The sequence below is a fragment of the Nothobranchius furzeri genome, chromosome 4, assembly GCF_043380555.1.
Source record: "Nothobranchius furzeri strain GRZ-AD chromosome 4, NfurGRZ-RIMD1, whole genome shotgun sequence".
Classification (NCBI taxonomy): domain Eukaryota; kingdom Metazoa; phylum Chordata; class Actinopteri; order Cyprinodontiformes; family Nothobranchiidae; genus Nothobranchius; species Nothobranchius furzeri.
The window spans coordinates 64,611,917-64,637,264 of NC_091744.1; the positions used below are offsets into that span (position 1 = coordinate 64,611,917).

The 25,348-nt window shown below is 40.0% G+C and overlaps 2 protein-coding genes across 5 annotated transcripts in view; both read right to left on the reverse strand.

Moving 5' to 3' along the window:
- The window catches only part of fibina (fin bud initiation factor a), a 1,121-nt gene extending 690 nt beyond the window's left edge, over positions 1–431 (reverse strand). The window contains exon 1 of the mRNA XM_015964256.3: positions 1–431. This exon is cut by the window's left edge and continues 690 nt beyond it. Within this exon, the coding sequence (XP_015819742.1) occupies positions 1–387 (387 nt within the window). The 5' untranslated portion in view covers positions 388–431.
- A 14,442-nt stretch (positions 432–14,873) lies between these two features.
- ano3 (anoctamin 3) overlaps positions 14,874–25,348 on the reverse strand; it is a 38,531-nt gene continuing 28,056 nt past the window's right edge. For all 4 annotated transcript variants that reach the window (XM_015964259.3, XM_015964258.3, XM_015964257.3 and 1 more), the window contains exons 9-25: positions 24,676–24,731; positions 24,412–24,533; positions 23,091–23,225; positions 22,911–23,007; positions 22,069–22,129; positions 19,666–19,748; positions 19,433–19,573; positions 19,013–19,177; positions 18,852–18,888; positions 18,653–18,764; positions 18,394–18,451; positions 18,021–18,118; positions 17,659–17,816; positions 17,421–17,573; positions 16,418–16,568; positions 16,157–16,346; positions 14,874–15,225 (exon numbers count right to left, since the gene is read on the reverse strand). In XM_015964259.3, the coding sequence (XP_015819745.1) occupies positions 15,043–15,225; positions 16,157–16,346; positions 16,418–16,568; positions 17,421–17,573; positions 17,659–17,816; positions 18,021–18,118; positions 18,394–18,451; positions 18,653–18,764; positions 18,852–18,888; positions 19,013–19,177; positions 19,433–19,573; positions 19,666–19,748; positions 22,069–22,129; positions 22,911–23,007; positions 23,091–23,225; positions 24,412–24,533; positions 24,676–24,731 (2,000 nt within the window). In that variant the 3' untranslated portion in view covers positions 14,874–15,042. The remainder of the gene's footprint in view (positions 15,226–16,156; positions 16,347–16,417; positions 16,569–17,420; positions 17,574–17,658; positions 17,817–18,020; positions 18,119–18,393; positions 18,452–18,652; positions 18,765–18,851; positions 18,889–19,012; positions 19,178–19,432; positions 19,574–19,665; positions 19,749–22,068; positions 22,130–22,910; positions 23,008–23,090; positions 23,226–24,411; positions 24,534–24,675; positions 24,732–25,348) is intronic.

Genomic DNA, 25,348 nt, shown 5'->3' on the forward strand with positions numbered 1-25,348 from the left:
CACGCTGGTGAAGGCCTCGCTGATCTGGGAGATCTCTCTGCGGAGAAACTTCCCGTAGCTGTCCTCTCCGTCCAGGTCGTGCGCTACGGTGCGCCCGATGTTCTCCAGCAGCCGCGCCGCGTCCTCCGCCTGCAGCTTGCTGATGATGAAGTCATCCCGCACCGCTGCGTCGCTCTCCTCCAAAGGCACGCACGGATACACGTCGGAGAACCTAAACAGCATCTGGCACTGCTCCGGATCCACAGTCTCATCGTAGTCCCCGTCCGGCACGAAGAAGTGGTGGAACGTCCCGTTGGAGATCTCCGGCTGGAGGGGCCCGGAGTAGACAGCCGAGCAGAGCGCTGGAGATGTGAGCAGGATGAGCAGCAGTAGGACGGGATCCATCATGCGCCTCCTTCAGCCGGCAGCATCTGGACTGGGAGTCAGATCCAGCACGCACTTTTCATCCTGACTCATGTTACACAGACCCCGTCAGCAGCAGTAAAGAGCGAGGGGCTACCAGAGGCCCCTTGGAGTATTTAGGCTGCTTTCCCCTTAAATGATTTATTATTAGTAACACCAGAATTCAGAAAATATGACTTTTAAGCAAATGTATCATGTAATATAAATAATTTCATGTTTCCTCCTTAAGATTAGAACAAATAGAGAATTGTATCAACCAATATCGTCCAGACACACTTTCTAGAGAATAGGACAAACTGCATCTCAGCACCCATCATTTCCACACAATGACAAATTCACTTTTGTAAATTTCCCTTATGAGCTCAGACCAACTGAAAGTGGAAGCATTAGTCTATTTTACTTCTTTAAACTTTATCTGTAGAAATAAGACTTGCATTTGCAAACAAATGAATAAAGTGAAATGCTTAAAGAGACAACGTGTATTTTTAATCCCTGGAAATGTTTGTCAACGTTGTTGAAAATAAATAAAGTGATGTCCAGTGGTTGAAAGATATTGGTGGCTTCGTACCATATAACCATAAAAATCAGGTCTGAAGTAGGGTGCAGGTCTAGCAACTATGGGGGACACCATATTAGATGCTATTTCCTTCTGAATGGCTCGGGGTCCTGTGCTTGTCAGTGACATCACATGATTGGCTGGACGTGTGACTTATGTAAGTTACGTTACCACGTTCAAAAAGATTTAGGTAGAAAGAAACACAGATTTAACAACAAAACTGCTAAACTCTTTCAAAAACATCTTAGGTGTGTTCTTGCTGTGTCGTATCTCTAATTCCATGCTGTAGTTCTTTTTAGTTTCAAAAACATATGTGAAAGAGCAGAATCAAAAAAGAGATGCAATATATGCGGTATATTGCTGTAGTATGATGACGTCATCGGCAGGTGCAGGACCCCGAGCAGATCAGGAAAACTAGCATCAACATTGCATCCTCTCGATGGAATTAACTAAAGGACCACTAAAGCCTGAGGAGTCACGTCGAGGTTGCATGCTTTCTGCTCCACAGGTAACAATATTTACCTATGGAGTAAAACTACCCTGAAATGTATGTATGCTGCTCCCTATTGCCAGGAAACTTACACAGTGCCACTTTAATTGCAGCGGGTTTAATGATGAGGGAAACAGTGTGGTATGAGGTTCCAGCGGGAGGATAGAGTTTATTGTCTCAAGAAAAGTTCACTATTTTGTCATCAGTGCATGTGTATAAAATACACAAATCTCAAAAAACACTCATCAGAGGTCAGCTTGTCATCAAATTTCTCCAGATTCAATGAAAACTAACAGCTTCAGTTAAACATTTAGACAAAACATTTTAAATATGTTCTTTTTTCTCACCTCCAAAATATTTGCAGTTTGAGAGTCGCATTCAAGACAATGGATCAGTGTGGGAATGGAAAACATCCTGAGTGATCTTACGACAACAACAACAACAACAACAACAACAACAACAAGGTGCAATAACATTTTCTTTTATTTGGAATTTTTTGTCTCTTGAGTTTTTTTCTACAAATTCTCTTCATCATGCTGAAATTATATAAAATCAAATGCACAGTAGACGTTTCAGCATAATATTTTCACAAATGCTTTAATATTAATACAAAACAAATATCAAGTCCATTTTACCATTTCTAATTGAAATTAAGAGGTATGCACATGACTTGTAAATCTATGAGTTGTTTGGATAAAGAATACTGTTTTGATAAACCAAATGTACAAATTCACACATGGAGAGGCTATGGTGACTGGATGATTTTATCAAGGGGCAGCTGCTACTCTGCCCCCTCTAGAGACACCAGTGAAATGAGAGTAAAATTAACAAATAAATGAGAACATCAGAACACGTGAAAAGGAGAAAACAGTGTTAAAATCACAGGCTGGATGCATGAATGGGATCTGAAAAATGAGTGAAGGAACCACGGAGAAGTGATTACTGAGTGAGAGCAGCTGGGCTGATTTAAGGATGAGACAATGAAGATATTAACACCATCTGTCCATTTATGCAAAATAATTATTCACATTTTCATGCATTTTTGTTTTATAAATGGTAAATGGCCTGTATTTGATATAGCGCCTTCTAGGGCCTTGGGGGGTCCCAGGACTCTAGAAGGCGCTATATCAAATACAGGCCATTTACCATTAGGGTCCTGGAACCCCCCAAGGTGCTTTACAACACAATCAGTCATTCACACATTCACACACTGGTGGGGATGAGCTACATCATAGCCACAGCTGCCCTGGGGCGCACTGACAGAGGCGAGGCTGCCGAGCACTGGCGCCACCGGTCCCTCCGACCACAACCAGCAGGCAAGGTGGGTTAAGTGTCTTGCCCAAGGACACAACGACAGCGACAGACTGAGCGGGGCTCGAACCTGCAACCTTCCGATTACGGGGCGAGCACTTAACTCCTGTGCCACCGTCGCCCCGATAGACCATTATTCTTTGCAGTTTTACATTCACATGACTGACATACAGATATAATATCAAAAGTAGCCACTGACGATAATTCTGAAACAGAATATTATTGTTTAATGTCCACGAAACTAAATCAAACTAAAAATTAAACAATAGCTATCACTAATTCTGCTCGGTTTCCATCTGAACGCTTCAGCATTTGCTCAAAGATGATGTCAAATAAAACTTAGTTTTCTTGAATTTATTGTTGACTTATTTTAACATGTTTTTGTCTCAAAAAGGCAAATCCATGTTTAAAATACAACAGAAATTTTATTCTGACATTTAATATTTGCACATTTTAAAAATAGAAAATAAAAATCAAAGTTTTTGCTCACAAACTCACAATGATTGCAAGTATTTTTTATTTTGTTTTTGACATCATACCATCTTTTCACTTTAGAAACAAGGTTTCAGGTATGAATGGATGTACTTTTCTGGTGTAAATAAACTCTGTCATGTCTTCAGCTACTTAGCTGTTTATTTTTAATGCCAGATGGTGAGAGTGTGGTTAGTGCTGATTTTGATGACTCCAGTCAGGTGATTTCATTAGGGAGAGTCCCCTGGGCTACAGTCCTCTCCACAGCACACCCTGCCTGAGATAATTGCATCTTTCCCAGGGTGGTCTCAGTTATGACTCTCAGTTTGTTAGCAAGAAAAACTGCAAACATATGGAGACCTTTAAACACAGAGCTCAGTTTTATCCACTCCTTCATGCATGCATACAATATCTGGAATGGGTTTTTGTTGGTACGAAACACCATCTAGATGGTTTCGAACTATTATTAGATAAATCACCGACAAAAAATATCATCTCACACAAAGACAGAGAAAACGTTAACCTGAAATGGTGAAAGAAGCTTTCAGTGACTAAGTCATATTGTTAATGTTTAATACGTTTTCTCAAGTGAGGTCAGTAGACCAGCAGGATAAAAGCAGCATCATATGTCAGGAAAGGGTCAGCAGACATGGAAATCTATGCAATCAGAGAGCTGCTAAACATCTTAAAACCAGCTTTAAATACAGTATGGAAACATGGAAACAGGCAGACAGGAGCAGCTGCTCAGGCAGAAATATACAGAAATGCTTTTTAGTCATGTCCCCACAATGTTGCAGCTAAAACATCATTGCAGCTACTATTTTTTGGATCAGGGGATCCTGCAGCCCTGAAGGACACTACTGAGATCAACAGGACTATTAATTGAAGGCAGATGAGCTGATCTTTGCTTTCACAGAAAATTTCAAAGTAAAATTATCTATTGACTGTATTTTTTATTTTACCAAATAAGTAAAATAAGTATGTGGTGCTTCCATGTTCTCCCATGTTGTCCCTGGGTTCTCTGGTTCCCTCTCATGGACCAAAAACATAACGTTGAGAAGCTACTCATGAGTAGGAGCTAAAATGGTTAACGGAGGAGAAGCGTTCCCAGTTTCCATCTGTCTGAATGCACGCAAAAACTGGCTGGTTCCTGAAAAAGTGATAAGAACTACAAAAGATTCCTACAGTCCAAATGCACCTATGGTCTTTCCCCTGGGTGTGAATGAATTTCTGTCTCTTTGTGTGATAGACTTGAGACCTGTCCAGGGTGCCTCCTATATCTCACCTTTAACTGCTGAAGATGAACACCAGCTTCTTGTGACCCTTGATTACATGGTAAAAAGAATGTTTTAAGGAGGTAATGCAAAGGTAATTTGGAGCATTTATATATGAAACCGTCATTTACTCACTCAGGCTATCTTTGTCTGATAATGAGATTTGTTTGCTGGTCTGAAACAAATACATCTGACAAACAAGAAATCTTTAAGGGAGAAACTAGTGTTTTTGTTACACCAGATCAAAGAGCTGTTTATCTTCTTTGTTGTGCTTGACTGTTAATTACTTTATTTTTCTGCCCTTTAACACTAGATTTCTGAGTAATAAATCCAATCTTCTTGTTTGTTCCCTTTTCCTCTCTTTAAAGCTGAGTATTTGGCTTCTTTATTTGGCACCTCCATCCTGTTTGGGTTCATGCACATTTGGACGCTAACTGCATCGGTCTGTTTGCTGATCCAGCAGCTATAGAAGCGTATCAGCAGGTTAGAAAACACACACTGAAAAGCTGAAATCCCCTGCAGAGGCGAGGAGAAGCTGCTGTTGGGTGAAAAGTTCACGTTACAAACATAATTGAATCTATTACAAACATAGATGGTTTACAATTACACTTTTGCTCTCCACAGTAACGCCCCTGAAGACAATTTGCTCTTGAGCAGGGCACATGGCTTCCTTCTCATGAACACTCACAAGTTTGTTTAACACACACACAGCTGCAGCACTGATGGTTCTGAGTCACGTTCTTGAGATGTATTTGTTATTCTGTTGGGGTCATCATGGTGTCATGCAGAAAAAACAAGTGTAACAGGATCTTGGTCTGAATAATTTATACATTTATGGAAATAAGCTGCAATCAAAACAAAATCTGTAAACACGCATCCTTAACTTTTCCCACCAAAGCTGCTGAGTCATCAGATTTGTGTTTATTTTTCAACCACAGTTTTACTTCTGAACCCGGTGTTGAATAAAATTTGCAATCCGAAGTAGCTGGAGATATTCCTGCATGCTGACTTTCTCCTTTTTGTTTTCTTTTCTTGAGTCTCCCACCTGAATAAATAGACTTTCTCAGCATAAACACTCAGAGTCGGAGGTGAGCTGCTGGCTGGGGCACAAGAGGGGCTGCAGGGTGAGTCGGCCTCAAAGCAGATGGAGCAACACATGTAACAACAATGGGATGTTCCTGTTGATCCTCTACTGTGTGTGTGTGTGTGTGTGTGTGTGTGTGTGTGTGTGTAGGGTTTGATGTTTGGACAGAAGCCTTTTGGATGATGATGCATTCCCCTCCAACTGATCCGATGGAGTGGGAGGTGGAGGTCCTGCAGGCTGAGTGGGAGGCTGCAGAAACATTAACTCAAACGTTACGGACTCCGTGCTCATTATGAGTTTTTAAATCTCCTGCAATGATGGATGTGGGTTTAACACAGAAAATGGGGCCAAAACACCCCCGAGACTCTGACTGGAGGAGTGAGGTAACAAATGACCTTTGCCCTTTTCCAAAGCTGAAGAACTCTGCTAATCAACAGCTGGATCAACAAAGATCCAGGAAAGGAAACGTGGAACAATTTAAATACAGAGTTTTGTTCGTTAACAGTTCAAAAAGAAATACATTTCAAGATGTAAAAGACATTCATGCATTGGCTATTTGGTTTTTAAATGATTTATATTTTAAAATCTATTATTCAGCTAAACTCTATGGAGGTAGTTGACAGGGTTAAAGCCAAAAGCCACAATCCAAATAAGACATAATTGAATGCAGCAGCAATGCAAATATCTTGAAGCATATTTTCTTTTAAAAACAAAAATTCTAAAGATTCTGAAGCTTTCTTACCCCCATAAAGCCACTGACATTTTAAAAACTGTACTTGCACAACCACCACCAGAATTAACATGTTAAAGGTCACAAACAGCTTTAGGTAGTTTTATTTAGAGTCCCAGCTGAGAAAACACACCATACAATCATTTTGTTGCTTTTGATACTTAGCTATGGAGGAAATCAGGTTGTTCTTCTTCTGTCTGGACTTCATTTGTGTTTTGTGAGTAAAGGTAGAAACTTTGTTCATCTGCAAAATATAAAGGTTTGAGATTCACCAGAAACCAGAACCAGAAAAGACAAAACTAAAGAAAGTAATCAGGCAATTTCATCAAAGGATAGTTTCAAAATTAGCTGACTAGAATAAAAAGAAAGGGAATAATTAGAGAAATGCATAGAAACCAGTTTGTAGTTTGAGCTCTGAGGGATTTTCTGGTCCGTTACCCACTCGGGAAAAGGGGTCATAGGTCAAGTCTGTGAACAGGGACTTTGTCCAACTCTGGACACACAGATGTCTCATCTCCAGCAGTCAAGTGGGAGTTAAATTCCACATGGAGATAAATAAAAAATCCCCACTGGGAGGTAGCTGCCTCTGTTTGGTGTGATTTAGTGTGGGAAACAGGAACTGCTCTTTTTACCTCTGATTTTCATCGTAGCATTTGCAGCAAAAACACACGTTGACACGTTTATTGAGTATAACTTTCACAATTTTTTCATGAAGAGGCCACGTTAATTTGTGTTTAGTTTGTTTTCTTCAGCAAGAGAAGCACACAAACAAAAACATGCCAGCATAACTTCTTAATGTTATTTATATGGTAAATAGAGGTCATAGAAATGTTCTGCATGACGTGGTGATACTTTGCTCTGAAACAGCTTATTTTCTTCATAACTGCGGCAGGACTTTTCAATAAATATAATTCAGACATGATGCATCAAACTGACTTTCTCATTAGTATTTTTCTGCAGCTGAGAATCCGACTGAGTCTTTCTTTAAAATTAATTGTCAGATCTTCCACCCAACCGGCTGCTTCTGATTGCAGGAGGTATTCTCAGGTCAGCTCATCCTGCTGCTCCTTACACATCATATCTGGGTTTTCTACCTTCAGGCCTGGAGCACCACTGTCTTCACCAGCTGCACTGCACGATGCATTATTCATGTGCACAAAAACATTTTTTCATATTTAGCAGTTTTAAATAATCATTTTTAAAATTTGCATAAAATAATTTGGTGTTCAGTGTGTTTTGGTTGGCAAATACCTCATTAAAGCTAACAAACAGCTCTATGTTCCTGACCGGTGTAATTAAAAGTACCAGATGTGCTTTCACATCTTAACTTAATGAAAAGGACTAAAATGTTTTACACAGAAGCAGTAATAAAGATACGGTAAAGTTTTAACGAGGGTAAAACTTCCTGTCACAGTTTTCACATAACAGTAAATGTTTAGTTTTTGGGATATTTTATATTTAATAAGCCTTATTAAATTTGAAGCATTTATCTAAATAATTTCTTCTCTGAGGAAGTTTTAAATTTAAATATTAGATAATTTAACTTTAACATTTGGATATTCTAATATGAAATGTGCATACCAGTATTCACAAATAATTCTGGTAAAAAATCAGTAATACCCAAAGAGCAGAAGAGAAAATACAATATCTCGACTAGTAGACGCTAACCATTAGCATTAGTAACTCCACCACACATCAGAACTCCTCCAAGCTGGTGTTATTTGTGGAGATAAAACACAAGCGTTGTTAGTAGTAGAGTTACGTTGCTGTTATTTAATCCGAGGCAAGGTGTCCAAATATCAGGAAATAAGACTCTAGATCTTGCCGCCTGAAGCTCAGCTGTGATGTGGCTTATTTTTAGTTCCTGAAAATGGTGCACCGGTGCTTTCGTTCCCCAGAGTACGACTTACCGGGCTTTTACTCCTACTAGAAACCACTGTAAATGTGTTGATTAAATGAGTTCCACACCTTTAATATTCTTATTAAGAGATTGTATAATTTATTTGTAAAATAAAATGATGTTTTCTTGTGTTGCCTAACTATTAAGCAGATCTTTTACAGATCCTCTGCTTAGTATGTAACACTGGTAAACAGGTGATTTGTTTAATTTAGTGATGACTCCCTCCTCTAGACACCAATGAAGACTGAGGAGACATTTCAGTTGTTAGATTAAGGTGTTGAAAAGATTAACGAGGAGATACATTTCATTTTCGGTTTCACCACAAATAATAATGGACCCTAGGGGGTGCTAAATGCAAGCAAAACTGCTTAGTATGTCTTATGCCTGTTAAAAAGAAAACAGCATGTATTATCCATGAGTCTGTTGATAATAATCAACATCATCACAAGCAGAGGAATGAAGTGCACAATCTTTTTGTTTTACTTTGTGGATCTTTGCTTCAATGTTAAGGATTTGGCTCGTTGCTTTCTTGACAAATTTCAAACCCTACACACACACAGCCAGTTACTCCTCAAATCTACAATGTGAAACTGGAATCCAGCTTACTTCCAAGATGTCTCACACAGAACCTCAAACTTTAATCTCATGGAAAATAATATTCAGCAAAGTGAGACGGATTCCACCTCACTTATGGATACTCATGCCAGGGGAATAGAAAACTGCTCGTAGACACCTGGAGCAGCTCTCCTGGTCTGACTAATCTGCTCATCTGGTCTGTGATGTGACTCTTTTGTCCTCTTCTGCCTTTCCTGTTTACACATCAGTGCTGTCGGATTAATGACTGCAGCCTCTGAGCCCCAACAGATCATCCTCGATGTGCAGCATTGTGACACCAGCCACACTCGGAGGCGTCTGCGGTTCGGCTGAGTAGGAAGACGGCTAGGATCCTCGATGCACGAGGCTGAGGTCGGAATGGTGTCTGATTTGGAAAACTGCTCAGTTAAAATGTGAGAAACACGGCTGCTGTTTTAGTGTCAGACAGACCTGAAGGTTTTACTTTGGGGCCCTGCAGAACAACCACTAATGGATGCAGGATGTGCACCACAGCCAGAGGACACAATCCAGATTAAACCTGGACTTCCTTCTTTATATATAAAACAGATCCCAGGAAAATGCTCCTTTACTTTCATTCAATTACAATGTTTAGATTAAAATTCATCACTTACGCCTTGATCAGCTGAGCTCTGCAAAATATTAAAAAGGTAGCCAACGTTTTTATTTACTGTTATGTAAATGTTAATGCCTGTTTGTATAGGTTTATTAGATCTATCTGCATGGATTTTATAAATGGTTCTGCTTGTCTTAATAAAGAGCAATAATAGTAATTAAACAAATGTATTTTCTCTGAATCCAGCAGTAAAAACATGAAACCACGTTACCTAATTATATGATGTCTGTTGGTCAAAGAGGTGAAAGGAAATACTTCAGCAGGAGACTAAACAGAGGGAATAACTTAGGTATGAAAAATCTAATTAAACTCATTTTTTTGTGCGTTTCATCTGGAATTATTAGATCTGACCCCAAAAATGAAAGGTTGTGTTGAGTGACATGAGATGGATGGAAAAGCTCTCAACAGCGCCGGCCATGTTTCAGACGGTAATAATGTGGTGGGAAAACCGAGGCACAGACGGTTTCTTACAGAAACACAATCTTTTAACAATGTGTTATATGAACACTCTTAGGCAAGAAGGTCTTGTGGTTTGAAAAAAACTGCAAAAAGAAAAGAAGAAAACAGTGTGTGTGCACTCGGGGTGGGCTTCAGTTTGCATCAGAAGCAGATTTAGTTGAACTTTAAAAGGCTAAAAGGGCTTTATTCTATTCTTGGACTTAAGCTAAAAAAGTTAACGGTAAAGGCGTAGCACTCCATGAAGGAACATATTCACCCTGTCTGTTGAGAAACAATGGAGTCATAGTTGTTTTAGTCAAATCTTGATTATAAAAGTGTGTGTTGGCAACAAGCTCACCACACTACATTTTTGCTCAATTTTAAACATTTAATTAAAGGGGATATATTTTGTGCTGCTATGTGAGTCTCTACCACCTTTAAACACTCCAAATTTGAAAAAAACAACAACAAAAAAAACGTATCCATTCCTTTTCTGTCAATGTTTGGTTTTAGTAATTATGTGGCTAAAATTAGCGGTTTCCAAAACTCCCTGTTTGGGATGTCACAAACAGAACAACTGCTCTCCTGGCTGAGGGAGAAGCAGCTCTACTCCAAGCCACTCCCAGATTTTGGAGCTTCTCAGTCTATAGCAGCCTGGTCAAGGGATAAGTGGGCGTGGCCAGCTCCAACTTGTTTTCCTAAAGTGACAGAGCCCTGAAATGGCTCACTCTGGAAGTTACTGAAGCTGTCAAGAATAAAACGTCTGAAACTGCTTCATGTGAGTGCAATTCTGTGACAAGAACGTCATGAACATGTTTTGTGTGGCCTATAAAACAATTGTAACCTCAAAAATATGTCATGTCTTCAAAGGTGACAAAGAATCTAAACCAACTTTTTCTTCTTGTTTGTGTAACAAGTCTCAAGCCTGAGTCCTGTCACAGGATTAAATTTGTTCTGTAAAGAACAGAGAAATGATTTATTAATACAACATATTTTCATTCTACTCAATTAACCATGAGTTTTCATCTGCTCTCAGGAACAATTCACACATCATACTCCAAAATTACAACCGAGTAATTATCTTTTCACACAATTCAAATACCCTGTTAACCAAATGTACAGAAGCTACATATTTTTGTATATTTATTGCCTAATGGTCAATTCGATTTACTTGTTATTTATTAACACACATTTCTAGTCATACAGACTTGACATAAATGACTGCTTAACGTAATGTCTTTGTTTTAATGTTGACCCAATGGTAACCCATAGAAAAAATGACTGGTGTAGCAGATTCTAGCACCCTTTTTGTACCTTAACATGTAATCAAATCACAGAACACACTCAACAAGCCTAACCAAACAATTTATCTGGAGAGCTAAACTAAATCAAGAGGAACAGCAACTCTGCACACCTTCAATGTTCGTGGTTAACTACGTTAGCACACACGGCTAACGCATTAGCATACTGAGTGTGATACTTCCAACGGTTGTGAAACCGCACAAAGAACGGCTACATCAAAAAGTATGCGGTCGGTCGGCACTTTAAGTTAACATAGAGATCATAAGTATCACACATTTGCAAATTACGTAACCCACTAACCTGTAAAGAACAGAGAAATGATGAGATCGGCAACATGTGGTGTGCTTCCTGCTGTCTCTCAAGCCAGTCTGAGGGGAAACGGCTACCGACTAGTGATGTGACGTTAACGAACGAATCAAACGAACGAATCAAATCTTTTGAACGGGTTTTCAAAGTGAATGATGAGAGCCGAGTCCCTGCAGAGAGCCGTTCATCTTAACAAACCTCCATGGAAGTCGGTCAAACTCACCCGCTCAAACCCCACCCACTGCTGTGATGGACGTAGGAGGAACCATAGATATGTATACAAACACGTGTTTATATACATATCTATGGGAGGAACGCTAACCAACCCCATGTGCCCTCACGGACACTGCAGGAAGACGTTGCTCCAATTTATAGTCTCCAGTTTCTAAGGCCTTCTGGTTTACACCAACCAATCAGCAAGCAGCTCATTAGCATATTCATGTCCTGGCCAAGTGGGAGCGGTAAACAACTTTTTTCACAGCAAGGCTGATTTAGGACGTTAGAATGGCCTGTATCAGGGCTCCTGGGACAGATGAAAGCCAAAAGAAAAATTCTTAGGCTTCTTATAGATTCAAAGCACTCTTTTAGATTGCTGATAAACTGCATTCGTTGTCCCCTTTAAAATAAACACAGGAAAAAGCATTACTGCTCCCGCGTTTTGCTCTTCGACAGTAGGAAATAAAATGAAGAGTTGAGGCCTAACTTAAAAGTTACAATCCATGATTTATTACAGAAAAGAGTGATATCCAAAGTATTTTATGTTACATCATTGTTTGTACATTTAACTGTTTTTACATGTAAACAGGAATGAAGTAAACAAAGCTATTCATGTCACGACTCATATCATCCCATTAAACAAGTAAATCCATGAGCTGACGTCACTGTGCTTCCACATCAACTACACAATCCCAACAGGAGACGTGGCATACAACAGGAAGCTTCTCATCTCCGCAGACAGCTTTTTCAGATATGTGCAAGGTCACACCATTGTTACTCATACAACACTCATATTGTGCTTTTGCCAATGGTGGAAGGCTTTTCAGAACCACTTTTCAACCACTGTGCAGCATTAACATTGAAGGTTTACTAATAAAGATCCATTTGGAAATGATTAGTAGCAGAGCGAGTCAGACATCCATGATTATGCCGTTAGTTATTCATTAAAACCACCGGTCTCCCCTCAGGGTTAAATAGCTTTACATCGTTACTGTTCCCAGTTCACATTCGAACTCTCCGTGAATCTCCAGAACTGATGACGTTCAGCAGTGTGGAGTCCGAGCTGTCATTTAGAAAATGTTCCTTCAGTATAAAATCCAGTCCAGAAATGATCAATGCTGCCAGAATCTGAGGTGATATGTTGAAGACGCTGTTAACACCTTTACAGAAGTGAGCTCCGCTGAAAGCAGCTGTTAAGACGTGCATACTCTACAGTACAAATGCACATTTACATCTGTTTCTGATCAAATAAATGTAGCATTCAAGGATAACATGCATAGATTTTTTATGTTCACATAACAGGAAGATACTCGGAAAACTTTTAAGCACTGATTTAAAAGCAATGAAACCATAAGTGGTGGGACTGAAAGACCTGAAAGCATCATTTATTCATGATGACCTGCAGGTTTCCATGAAGGGCACCGTATGAATATATTGTATGATTTCTGCTTTAATATACAAAGCGCAGCGTAACTTAAAAGTTCAGGACAGTGTGCATATCAGTCAAGCAAAAGCACTGCAGTACAAAGGTGTGTGACTAAAACGAAAGCAGGATTAATTGCATCTTTTAGTAAACTTTGGGAGGACAAACATTCAGAGGACACCTGAGTAATGTGGACGTTACTTTGTCTGTCTGAGGATGAGAAGATGAAAAATTATAAACATAATGCAAAAATAAATATGAAAAACTTCAAGGACAAAAAATATACTAAAGCATAATAAGAACAATAATAATTGTAAACAGCTGTGTGATGAGTCCAGGATGTTTGATACTTTTGCGTGTCACATTTATGCAGCGTTTGTGTTTTCTGTGCATAACATTGTTTACGTTTCCCATCAGCTGACCGATACAACCTGTCTCCTTTGGTGTTTTGGTTAACAAATAAGTAAAAACACATTAGTGCTGGTCAGCTCTCCTCAGCTTGACTGGTGTGAGTATTTCTGATCCTCCCTGACTCTCATGACCAAATATCAGTCATGAGAACTTTCTTCCTGAGTTCTCTGGGCCCAAACACGCTGTTCTGATCCATGACTTCCCCAGTGACAACAACAAAAGGCAATGTCACAACGCTGCATCTAGCAAACGACTCCAGCCCTGGTTTCAGCCAGCAGCCAGATCTGTGCTTGATAGACAAACAGAAGCTTGCAGTTCTTGTGTTACGAGTTAAAAACAGTGAACAGACATTCTTTGCAAAACTGAACATCCAAGCCACAGTTATGTCCAAGATCTCCAAGTTTCAACCACACTTCAGAGCTTCCAACAGCAAATGAAAAACAGGCTGAGAAGAGAAGATCGGAAGAGCAGATTTTTGGATCCTGGGTGATGCACGGTGTTTGTGTTACAATATGGTGTTACCGCCTGCTGAGATAGGTAGGTACTGCAGCGTGACTCATATTCAAAACAACCTTAACAGGAGAGTTCACGGTGTTCAAAGCAGACTGGAGAACAATGAGAGAAAATATTTGTTGCATTTGGCTACGCAAAATGTTGGTGACACAACTGTGATGCACAAGAATTTAGCTCCATGGTAGGCACAATCAATTTTGCACAAAGTTTACATTTCCTCAACTCTAAACAGTCAAATGCAGCAGTAGCACAGAAAATATCACACACACTCAAACACACACACGTGAATCAGGCATCAGGATGAGGAGTTTTTCTATCAAAAGGTACAAAACAGGATTACCATGCACATTAGAGATTTGAGAGAATTGTTTGTCAAACGCACAGAATGGATGCCAACATCCTCAACATTAAGTGCTTCCACTGTTGGTGCACTTTCTTTGCAGTTGATGAAATATCTGCAAATATCAATCAGCATGCTTCAGCAGTGATGCTGCTGTTACAGCAGCATCAGTTTTATTTGGTAGCCACATCACCAGGATTACTCTGCAACAACTAAACGCCAAGAGCTGAGTCACATACGGCGACAGGAGGGAAACATGCTGCAAAGTGCTAGCTGCCACACAGAGAGGGAGAGAGAGTGCTGGATGGGTGCCATAAACAAAAGAGCGCTGATCTGCAGCCCTTGATCTGCATAGTAAACATTACAATTGCAAATGTTTGGTTCACTGAAGCCATGACACAGTACAGACCCAAGGGCAACCTGCTAGATGGGGCCGGGTGAGGGACTACAAGAAACCAAAACATAGAACACGTGGGTCTTAGCTCTCTAAGGAAGAGCCGCTGGAGAGAATGTCTTTGGTGTAGAGAATCAATCAGCCGAGCAAAGCCACACTCTCAAAGCTGAATGAGATAAATAAGCAGGCAGAGCGGCGGCTGTGCCTGTGAGCCAAGGGCTAGGTGATGCGTAGCAAACACATGAAACTAAAACTAAGGCCACTCGTGGTGATAACGTTTCCCGTTCTTTTTCCTCTCCTTCTGGAGATGCTCCAGTTCTGCTTCATACATCATCTCCTGCATCAGGTACTTTTCCCTCCTCATGCGATCACAGAGATCCTTCGGCATGTCCGGGATGAGGTACGCAATGAAGGACTTGATCCCAAACACAAGGTGCTAAAAGAGGCAACAACACGGGTTAGCATGCAGAGAAGCTGCAAACAAAAGCTTTGATGCATAGTTAAATGTTTGTGAAGTTGTATGAAATAGTTATTAGTCATTTTTATTTTATGTGCAGAGAAGAAAGAAATCAGAAATCTGGGAAAAATTCTCAAGAATTAAGCTAGCTGCTGAGTTTTCCCAGTCTAATCCTAAAACATCCAGACAGTTACAATGATTACAAAGCAAAGTGCTTTGTTTATCCACCTGCATGCTACTCGATGAACCAACATAGCATATGGGTGATATGCTGTAGTTGAGAAACTACATGCTGCAGGATTTGCTGCACAAACACAAACAGACTGTTATTGTTACGTCTGTCAGCAGCTGGTTGTAGATTATTTCCCTCTGGGATCAATAAAGTATTTTTGAATTGAATTTGAATTGAATTGAATTTAGGGTTAGAGAATATGTGTTTCTCACTCTTTAACTGATCCTTAAGTGTCTGCAAAACTTAAACAAATAAAAAAAATACATTTGTATATTCACAGAACACTGTCCCCATAGAAAAGGCCTCAAATTGCTCTGACCACAGTCTTCAACAGATGAGATCATGTTTATGCATGTTCACTCCACACAACCCCAATTGAAATAAAAAGAAAAACCAAACAATGTAATAGTAAAACTATTTATATATGTTTTAAACAGCAGACAAGTCAAAATCTTCTCCAAAAACATAATCTAATTAATACACATACAGTAAAGCGCTGAGGCTTTCGCTGTAATAAGAGCACCCCCCCCCGCCCCGCCCCCCACCCAAAATAAACATCCAAAGCTGCTAAAACGATTAAAGCTGATTTAAAAATCACACACTGAGAGGGGATTAAGTTTGAGCTGCATGCTTTTAAATACAAAAATAAATAAATGAATTAAACAGGCAGCGACAGACCTCAAAGACGATGATGAATGCTAGCCTGGCAGCTAAGACGTGCCAGAACTGCAGGGTGAATTCGTAGGGCGCCGAGCTCCAGGGAGGAGCTCTGTAGTCCCTGTACCTGCAGTATCGGTCCTTGCTGCTGTTCTTCAGATCCCACATGTCAAACACAGACAGGCTGCTGTTCATGTAGCCTCTCAGGCACCTGAAGGAGACGTTATCATGCTGTAACACGAGCCGCACTGCCATTGTTATCTTTAGGCTGTAAATACTTACTCATCTGCATGGTGGTGGCCTTTGTCCACGCAGGGTCCGTATTTGAAGGCGTAGACAAAGCGAGGGATGTAGTCAGAGGTGATGGCGATGACGAAGGCATTGGTGATGACTGCCAGGACTCCAATACCTTCGAGGATCCCGTGCCAGATACCTGCAGAAAAGAAAGATCAGTCAGTTCTCTGTTAAAAAAAGACAGTGGGGAGAAAATAAGCACCGCTCCCTGCAACTTTTAAAATGTTTTACTAGAGAGACCATCATCTGCATTAAACAAACCAAATAATCTGCAATGAAACGTGAGCAAACTGTAAATATCAGGTTAAACCTACAAAGATTTTTCCTTCAATCTGTGATAATCTGACATGTCATATGATCATTTCAGTGAGACATCTTTGGTATGTTCTTTCTGTGTTTGGCTTCTAATTTCCATTTGCAGCGTCAGCTCTGAGGATGTTTTGCAGTCAGCAAACGAAACTTTCTGCAAGGTAAAGAGAAACCTTTTCTGTGTTTTAAAAAAGAACCAGAAATGGAATTTCAGTGAGACGTTCAAAATATTTCTGCACACCCTCTGTTTTTATAGAATGTGCCCGATTGGAGGAGGAGGCGGCACAGGAGGTGCAACATATGGCAGCACAGAAGGCCAGGAGATAAAAACAGGTTCATCTCCATAGGATAAATGATTACTGGTTAATATAACATTTTACTGATTAAAAAGAAAATCTTTTAATCTTGCTGATTTGTGACATAATTGTGTCCTTACTGCTTTATCCCACCTGTGACCCAGAAATCAGTCTACACATGTATGAAATAGGAGCTAGTAGGGCTCCCTCTGAGGGAGTGCAGTTTGTGATTTATGATGAATTATCTCCAGCTGCAATTTTGCATCAAAGGTGGAACAAAACAGAAGGGAAGAGGAGGGACTGGGTAGATTAATAAAAGAGAGAAAACAGGAGAAAGTGTCCTGACTTTAAAAATAGCACAGACTGCAAAAGCTCTAAGTGAAAACCTATATCTGTCGCTCGCGCCGGCATGGGTCTCCTCCACTGAGTGACAAACTTGTAGGCGTCCAGACGAATCTCGATGATGTTGTTGAGCAGAGCGAGGAGGGGAGCCAGCGGGAAAGCTGCTACGAAGATGGTGGTGAAGCCAAACTGGAGAACTATGGCAAAGAAAATCCGACTTTCATTTGGGCAGTTTTTCAGGAGTGTTATTTCCCTCACGCTCAGAGAAGTGAAATGTGTTACCCATTTCCAGGTATTCATCCACCAGACCGTGGGCATTCATTGGCTGTAGATTCCAGTCTTTGTCCCACTGTGGAAGCTGACTTTTATTCTCCACATTCTGCCCTCCTCCTCCTCCACCTTTCTTCATTTTTCTACGAGACCACCAGTTCTGCAGCAAGCTAAAACAGTAGAAGGTAGCTACCGTAAACTCTCAGCATTTATATCTGATACTTAAATGCAGGAGATATTTTCATAAGGGGGATTTGTGCAAATTTTCAGAATAATACTTTTTTTTTCATTTTCTAACAAAAGAAAATGATAAATAAATCAACTTCATGATTAAAAACCACAGCATTTAGCGTCAGTGTTTGTTTTTTACTCACGGATAACCAAGCTCCATGAAGTTATTCCAGATCTGCTTGAAGAACATGATGACTCCCATTTGCAAACACAGATCAATCAAACAGCCGCTGGGGTGACACTGAGTGAAGAACATTTCAATTAGAAACTACCGTGACATCAATGCTTCACACCCGCTAATTTGAAGAAAGGAGCCCATCTTTGCACCGGCTAACTCCCATTTCTGTTTTCTGATCATTAGAACAGAAAATCCAGGTAATTGTGGGGAGGATTGATTGTTCAAACTGGAAATATGCAGGCTGATCATTAAAAAGATGAATCACATGGGAATTCTGAAACCCGGATAGAACAATCAGCTCAGTGGCGGCTGGAATAATCATTGTGAATACCACACACCTCCTCCAGTCTCCATCGATTGAAGAGTTTATTGTATTTTCCAGGCCTGCCAGCAAACCTGAGGAAATTAGGGAAAGCACCAAAATAGGTGGAATTCAGTGAAAGAAGCACTAAAAAACTGAAAGGAGAAATAAAAAGACACATAATGTCATAAGAACAATTTCCCGGTCAGGACTAAAGATTTTAGGCTTCTGTGTACAATTCTTTAAATAACTCCCAGTGAAAAAGGAACGGCGAAGTTTCGTAGCAGCTGACCTACCTTCCGAGAAAGAAAGCGATGTAAAAGGTGGAGCTGTTCAAATTCACAAACTGGAACAGAAACATCTTCAGAGCAAAACTGTTCTCCCACTCAGACTCGGTGCGTGGGTGCTCTGAGGAACAAGAACAATTACTAACAGAGAAAACAAAAGAAGTCATCTATAACTGTGAAGTGATCATTAAAAGTGTTTGACGCTCACCTAAATTTGTTAGCAGGTATGCCACCTTTTCATAAACCTTTGAAAATGACAGAACATGAGTGTATGGGGGTAATAATTCATGAACACCTCCTGGAACAAATCTCTAAATAGAAGCCACACGGAACATTAGTCGGACAGATGACGCTTGTCCAGACACCCACCACGTTGAGAGACATGATGATCATGAAGTTGATGCAGACGCCGGTGCCAGAAGTGGCAAACTGCCAGTTCTTCTTAACAAAATTCCAGTTGAAGGATGCAAACTTCTCCATGGCGATGAGGCGGAACACCACCACAGCGAACACGGCTGTGAGAACAAGGGAGATCTAGGCGGGAACGATGAAGACAAGCTTATTAGTTCATGTGCAGCAAATCTATTTGATGTTAATTCAACTAAAGACCAAAACATTTCTCACTTATACAAAAATAATAATAAGTAAATAAACTATCTCATTGAAATACATTATTTCTCCAGCAGGGGGTGATGTGACACCAACATGTTGCAAGGCTTGGAAGAGAGGCCAGCTCAGTCTGACCCAGAGTCTCAAAACGGGTGATTATAGAAAATCCAAAGGTCTCACCATGAAGAATATTCCAGACACCGACACCAAGAGTCGGCTGAGTTTGTCCGAGAAGGGCTGGAAAGGCTCAGGCTTCCCAGAGATGGGATTAACTCTCTCCAACCTGGAGTATTTGGCTTCAAACTGGGGCCTTAGCTCCTCCTGAATGAAAAAAATTTATTTAATAAGCTCTATGTGAAGCAAAAACATAAGAAAATATGATATTAGGTCACATTCAGGCTTTAACGATGTACCTCCTCCTCTTCCCAGTCAATAAGATCCCAGTCATAGGTCAGTTCTGCCCGTCTCCTTTTCCAAAACTCCAGGAATACGGTTGCTACAGAAGGGATAAGGACTTCATCATTGATCTACTTTGATACGTACCACACAGGGCATAGGGCAGTTCAATGATGACACAGTGGAAGAACACAGCACATCATCGTCAGACATCCTGAGTGAAGCTGCAAAGGCGTTTACAGCCCATAACGGAAACTGATTACAGCCATCAGTCTGCACATCGCACCAGTTAAAAGTCTTTGCTTCTGCAGTGTTCAAACACCCGGATCATGTGATTTTGTGATGAAAAACTTTCAAAGTGAACCCTCCGTGGGCAGATTCCTGTCTGGAGCCATTGTTTTCTATGTTACTGGTCTCTGTAGTGACTCGAGCTGCATGAGTGCTGCTCCATCACTGAGATGGGAAGCAAGAAAAACACTCTCACATATACATGCATGCATCCACACACACACACACACACACACACACACACACACACACACACACACACACACACACACACACACGCACACACGCACGCACGCACACACACACACACGTGCACACAGCATAGGTGGAAAGATTGTAAAGGTACATTTCTGACCCAGCTCTATTAAGTTATTACTTATTTAACATTAAAATACATTTTGTGTTATGTTGTAGCAGTGTTTGATCAGTGGTGTGTGTTTTTATACCATATTTAATGCTCGTAAGCAACAACAGTTGACATTTATTTAGTCTGTCAGCATTCAACTTAAAAACCATCATTAACAGCATCTACAGCCTCGGATCATTGACTTTTCCAGTTTTAAGCAATAATGAATCTTTTGCATTGGGTTTTTAACAATTAGCACCTTACCTATTGTAGATAACTTTTCGATATGTCTTATTTTGGAGAAAAACATTTCTAATCATGTTGAAACAGTCAGTGTTTGGGGCCAAGACCAAAGTGGATAGCTGGCATTCAAAAACATTTTTAATTTCAAAATATGAAAATGATTTATGCAAACATTAACTTTAAAGCATTTACACAGCCTAAGTTGTGTCTTACACGGTTATTTACACACGATTCTAGATATTCTGCTGTGAAAATTAGTGTTAGGATTGCCCTAATATAAGGAATCATCTTGTATTTGATACTTTTTCATAGTCACTGCATTTAGAAACAGATAACACAATTCTACTGTTCAAAAATAATACTGTCCTATGATATCTATGCATTTCACATAAATCCCAAAAAAGAATCTGTTGGTTTTTAAAATGCAAAAATGATGGAAAAATACAGAACATTTTCCTTCATAATGATTCAGCTGGTAGGTGTGAACTTCTTAGCTATACAACCATGCACGTCTACACTACCCTGCCCAGCCAGAAATCCTTATTTTAGATTTTAAACATTTGCAATCCTATCTAACAATAGCACTTCCTGTTCAGCCTGTATTTTTGCAGGAATAACCATATTACCAAAACTATATTCTAGAACAGTAAAAATTATTGGATTTTTTTTTCAAATCTGGGTTAAGACCAAACATTTAATCAAGATAAAATGATTCAATAATAAACATGAATAAATGCATATAACTAAATAAATACGGTGCAATCAGGATGGAACAAAAGGAGCAGTGACCTTCAGAAGCTGCAGGATCTGAATCATTTCAAAAGGAACATGTTGACAGCTGTTACAGTTAAAAACATAGAAGTTTAATATAGCTTGATCCAGTTTTGTTTAAAGAAACAGAAAAGCGGCCGTTTTAGGTGCCTACAGTCAGTCCTGTAGGATAGCAATTATTTCATGTCTATCTCACAAATGCATGAAACATGTGACCTAGGTGCACTTGTTCAGCGGTGCAGCTGTGAGTTTGGTCCACTTTGCTAAAAGATGGTTTCTGTACTCAGACATGGACGTTCCTCTGTTCCATTTAGTCCAAACAGAGGAGAAAGTGTGCCAAATGCTCCCTCTGGCGCAGGTGATTATTTACCATGTTGGTGGATAAACAGATGCGGCTGAGTCTCTGCACACTCACACACTACATCACAGAGACAATACAGCTCTAGGAAAGCAATAAAGCAATGCTGTTGAGCAATTCTACAATCCTGACAGGCAAATGATGATCTTAGTGTGAGGAGATGGCTAATTATTCAGCTAATTACATCAGGACAATGCTGAAAGTTCAGATGCAGATGCTCTGTCATAGAAAGAGAGCTGACCATTATTTATCCTCCGACAGACACATTACAGAGTGAAACTCCCACCATGGCTAAAATTCCCCAGCTGAAACACTTAATGTGCTTGGAGCGCTGAAAGCACGACTGGTGTTTAAACAAATCTGCACACCAGGAATATTTATAGCAAGCAGAGAAAAAAAAACAACAAAACCTACCCCAAATAGCCATGAAGATAGCAAAGAACACGGTCCCACCATTATCAAACAGACGCGTCACCTAGAATAAAGAAAAGCACAACAGATGGTTGAGAAAGACAACCTTAACCTTGCTGCACCTGTTTGATCAAATTCATGAAAACAATGCACAAAGCATGTTTGCCCCCCCCCCCCCCCCCCCCCCCCCCCCCCCCCCATCTTCCGCCTCTCTCAGTAAACAGTTTTGGTAAAATAACCAACAGCTTAAGAGTTAGATTGGCAAACAACACTTTTCAATCTGCAGAGTAATTATAAAAGCTGTAAGCTGATTAGTTTAGCTAACAAACAGGAAGCAGTGGAGACACTTAAGAGGAACTTAAAGGCTCAAAAACAACATCTGTGCTGAGAGCATTGGAGTGTTTCCGCAGTAACACAATTACAACTGCAAAAATATATTTATATATATATAAAATAAGAACTTTTTTAAAAGCTTCTCTTCAATAAAATGCCAACATTGCTCAGTTCAAGAAGTCAAACATGACTATGATAAAATCTAGTTCTCAGTGATTCTGAGGTCTTAACATAAACCAATGAGGTAAGTCCATTTTCTGTTTCATTGTCATATGGAGCCAATTCACAACGGTAATCTCAAGGTGACTTATCAAAAAGGGTAAACACCACTAATTCATGCAATTCAATCAGACTCACTTCAACATCAAATCAAATACAACTCAGTTAATTGCACGATGAATCCTGAACAAACACTGAGCAGTGGGGGAGGAACAAACCTCCAGCAGAACCAGGAAAAGAAACATCACCACAGAATGATCTGATGCAGGGACGATGGTTAAACATGAATGCACCTTTGCGTAAACACAGCTGTCACTCAGTGTCCATGGCTCACAGGTCTCCTCACACATCGGACACATGATAGTGCTGTTGGCTTCACAAATCTCCTTGCTGTTGATACATGAGATCAGAAAACATATTTATGAGTTTCTGAGAGCAGAGGCATCTGCTTGCGGCTGCTTGAGTGGACTGACCTGACTTGGCTGGAGTCCATAGTGAAGAGTCCATACAGGAAGACAAAAACACCAACCAGAGCTGCAGGAATTAACATGCCAGTGTACCAGCCCAACCACGCAAAGTAAAGACCGATCTTCTCTCCAAAGTAGCGCCTGAGGGGAGCAAAAGAGACAATAAGAAAGAAACATTGTCCACAATTACTATTAAATTAAAGCGGCAGTGCACTTTCAGCGTGTAAGAGTTGCTGTGAGGTGATTTTGGTGACTTAATGGAAAAGAAGCTGTCTGACTGAAAGGTCTCTGTGATGGGAAACAGATCAATAAACCTCTCACGGTTCAGGCTGAGAAACAAATCCTAATTTTTGAGCTGCCTAGCAGTGTTTCCTAGTTTATACTGTATCCAAAAAATGAGCCTTATTGTCTAAAGAAGAAGAAAAATTCCTTTATATTTTACCAATCAGTGGATATGAAGCTGTCAAACACTTTAAACTAAAAATGAAGGCTACAGTTTGTTGCTGGAGACAAAGACTGAGAAATTGTCTTTGTCTTCCAGAAAAGACATAAGATATTTGCATCCTCAACATCTTCTGTGGACTGAAAATGAACATTAAAATGTGTGTGAGAAAAATCCAATGCAGAATTGAATAAGACTAGCATCTCTTTATCCATTAGCAATGATGACTCATTTAGGCTTTGGATTTGTGTTACAGTGCTGATAATATTACTGGTAAATTAATGTATCTGAAAACTAGTGAATTTCTTTAGTAAACACTGCTGTGTGTAGAAATCCTGCAGACAGGATAGAAAATCGAAGGACTCCCTAAAGAGGCAGAACCTACAGCTTCTCAAAGCAGCTTGATGCAAAAGTAATTAATCAGTAAAACAAAACCTAAAAGGGAGAGTCTGTAAACCAGCTTGAGTCAAAAAGAATTATAGAATGAGTTGTAGAAAAACTTTCAAGTAAGAATGAAAAGACTTTGAATTAAGTTGCTAAAGAAAGCCCAAAACCATGAGCCAAAGTTCAGGCTCCACTTTTCCCTTTGATGGACATTTGGTAATCACATCATTTTGGATCTAATGTGTCCCCATTTGGAGTTTAGGGAGATAAAGCAAAAACTCTGATCTAATTATTCACTTTTAGCTGAGAAAATGAAACAGGTTGGGAAAGGGCTGAGATGACATTTCTGCTAAACAGAGACCAGCTGTCAAGCAGCAAAGGGAACAACTGGGATGTTTTCTGATACATTTAAACATTACACACAGCAGACCAGGTATATAAATAAAGGCAGGTGTACAAGACCCATACCAGGAGACGGTCTCCTGCTCTGCAGCTGCTTACCTGATGAGGTCCAGAGGCTGATACTTGTACCAGATCCCCCAGCGAGCCCAGCGCTCATACAGAAGATGCCTGTGGTTCTGAGCACCGTGTGTTTTAATTGGATGTCTGCTCTTGTAACCACCCTGAGGAAAGAAGTAAAGTGCTAAATATGGCATTGAAACAATACACCTCTCTAACATTTTATGCTGCTAACATCTTGCAGAAATTATTGTTTAATTATTGTCAAATTTGAAAACTTTTCACTTTACATTACAATCCGCCCACCTCATGTGGAGGAAACGCCGCCTCGTACGTGTTGTTGCCCAGTAAACGGTTGATGCCTGCAGTAAAAGAAAGCAGGATATCTCAAAGGAGGAACAGATCACCTCCCAAAATAACACAAGAAACCTACATTAAAAATTCAGGATTGGTTATTAATAGAACCTGGAGTCCAGTGACAGACTTGATGAAACCAAGACATTCACAGTCAGAACTATAGACTTTAAACAGCAACACATTAAAAGAAACTTCTCACTGATTTCTCTTTGCTGCAGTGGTTGCAAAGTAAACTGACTGCAGGTGTGAAAACAGTCCTTACTCCAGGACAGCACTAGTTATTTGTCCTGCCAGTCTTTGACAAGAACTGCAGAAAGTGAGAGCAGGAGGAGGACAGAGAAGACGTGAAAAGGACTCGTGGCCAGGCCTATCTGGTCACTGGTATAAAATAATCATTTTAATTTGTATGCTCCTGTGATCTGAGGCCAAAATCTATTGAGTAAAAGATTAAATAATTAGGTAACAGTAAAAAATATCAAAGAAAAATAAAACTCGGGCATTGTATTTAAAGTTAACAACTACTTTAAATGATAAGCTGCCCACAGCATTTGCTGAAGTCAAATTCATACAAAAACAATAAATAAATCATTTGAGGAAATAAACACTCTTCATATTTCACCCA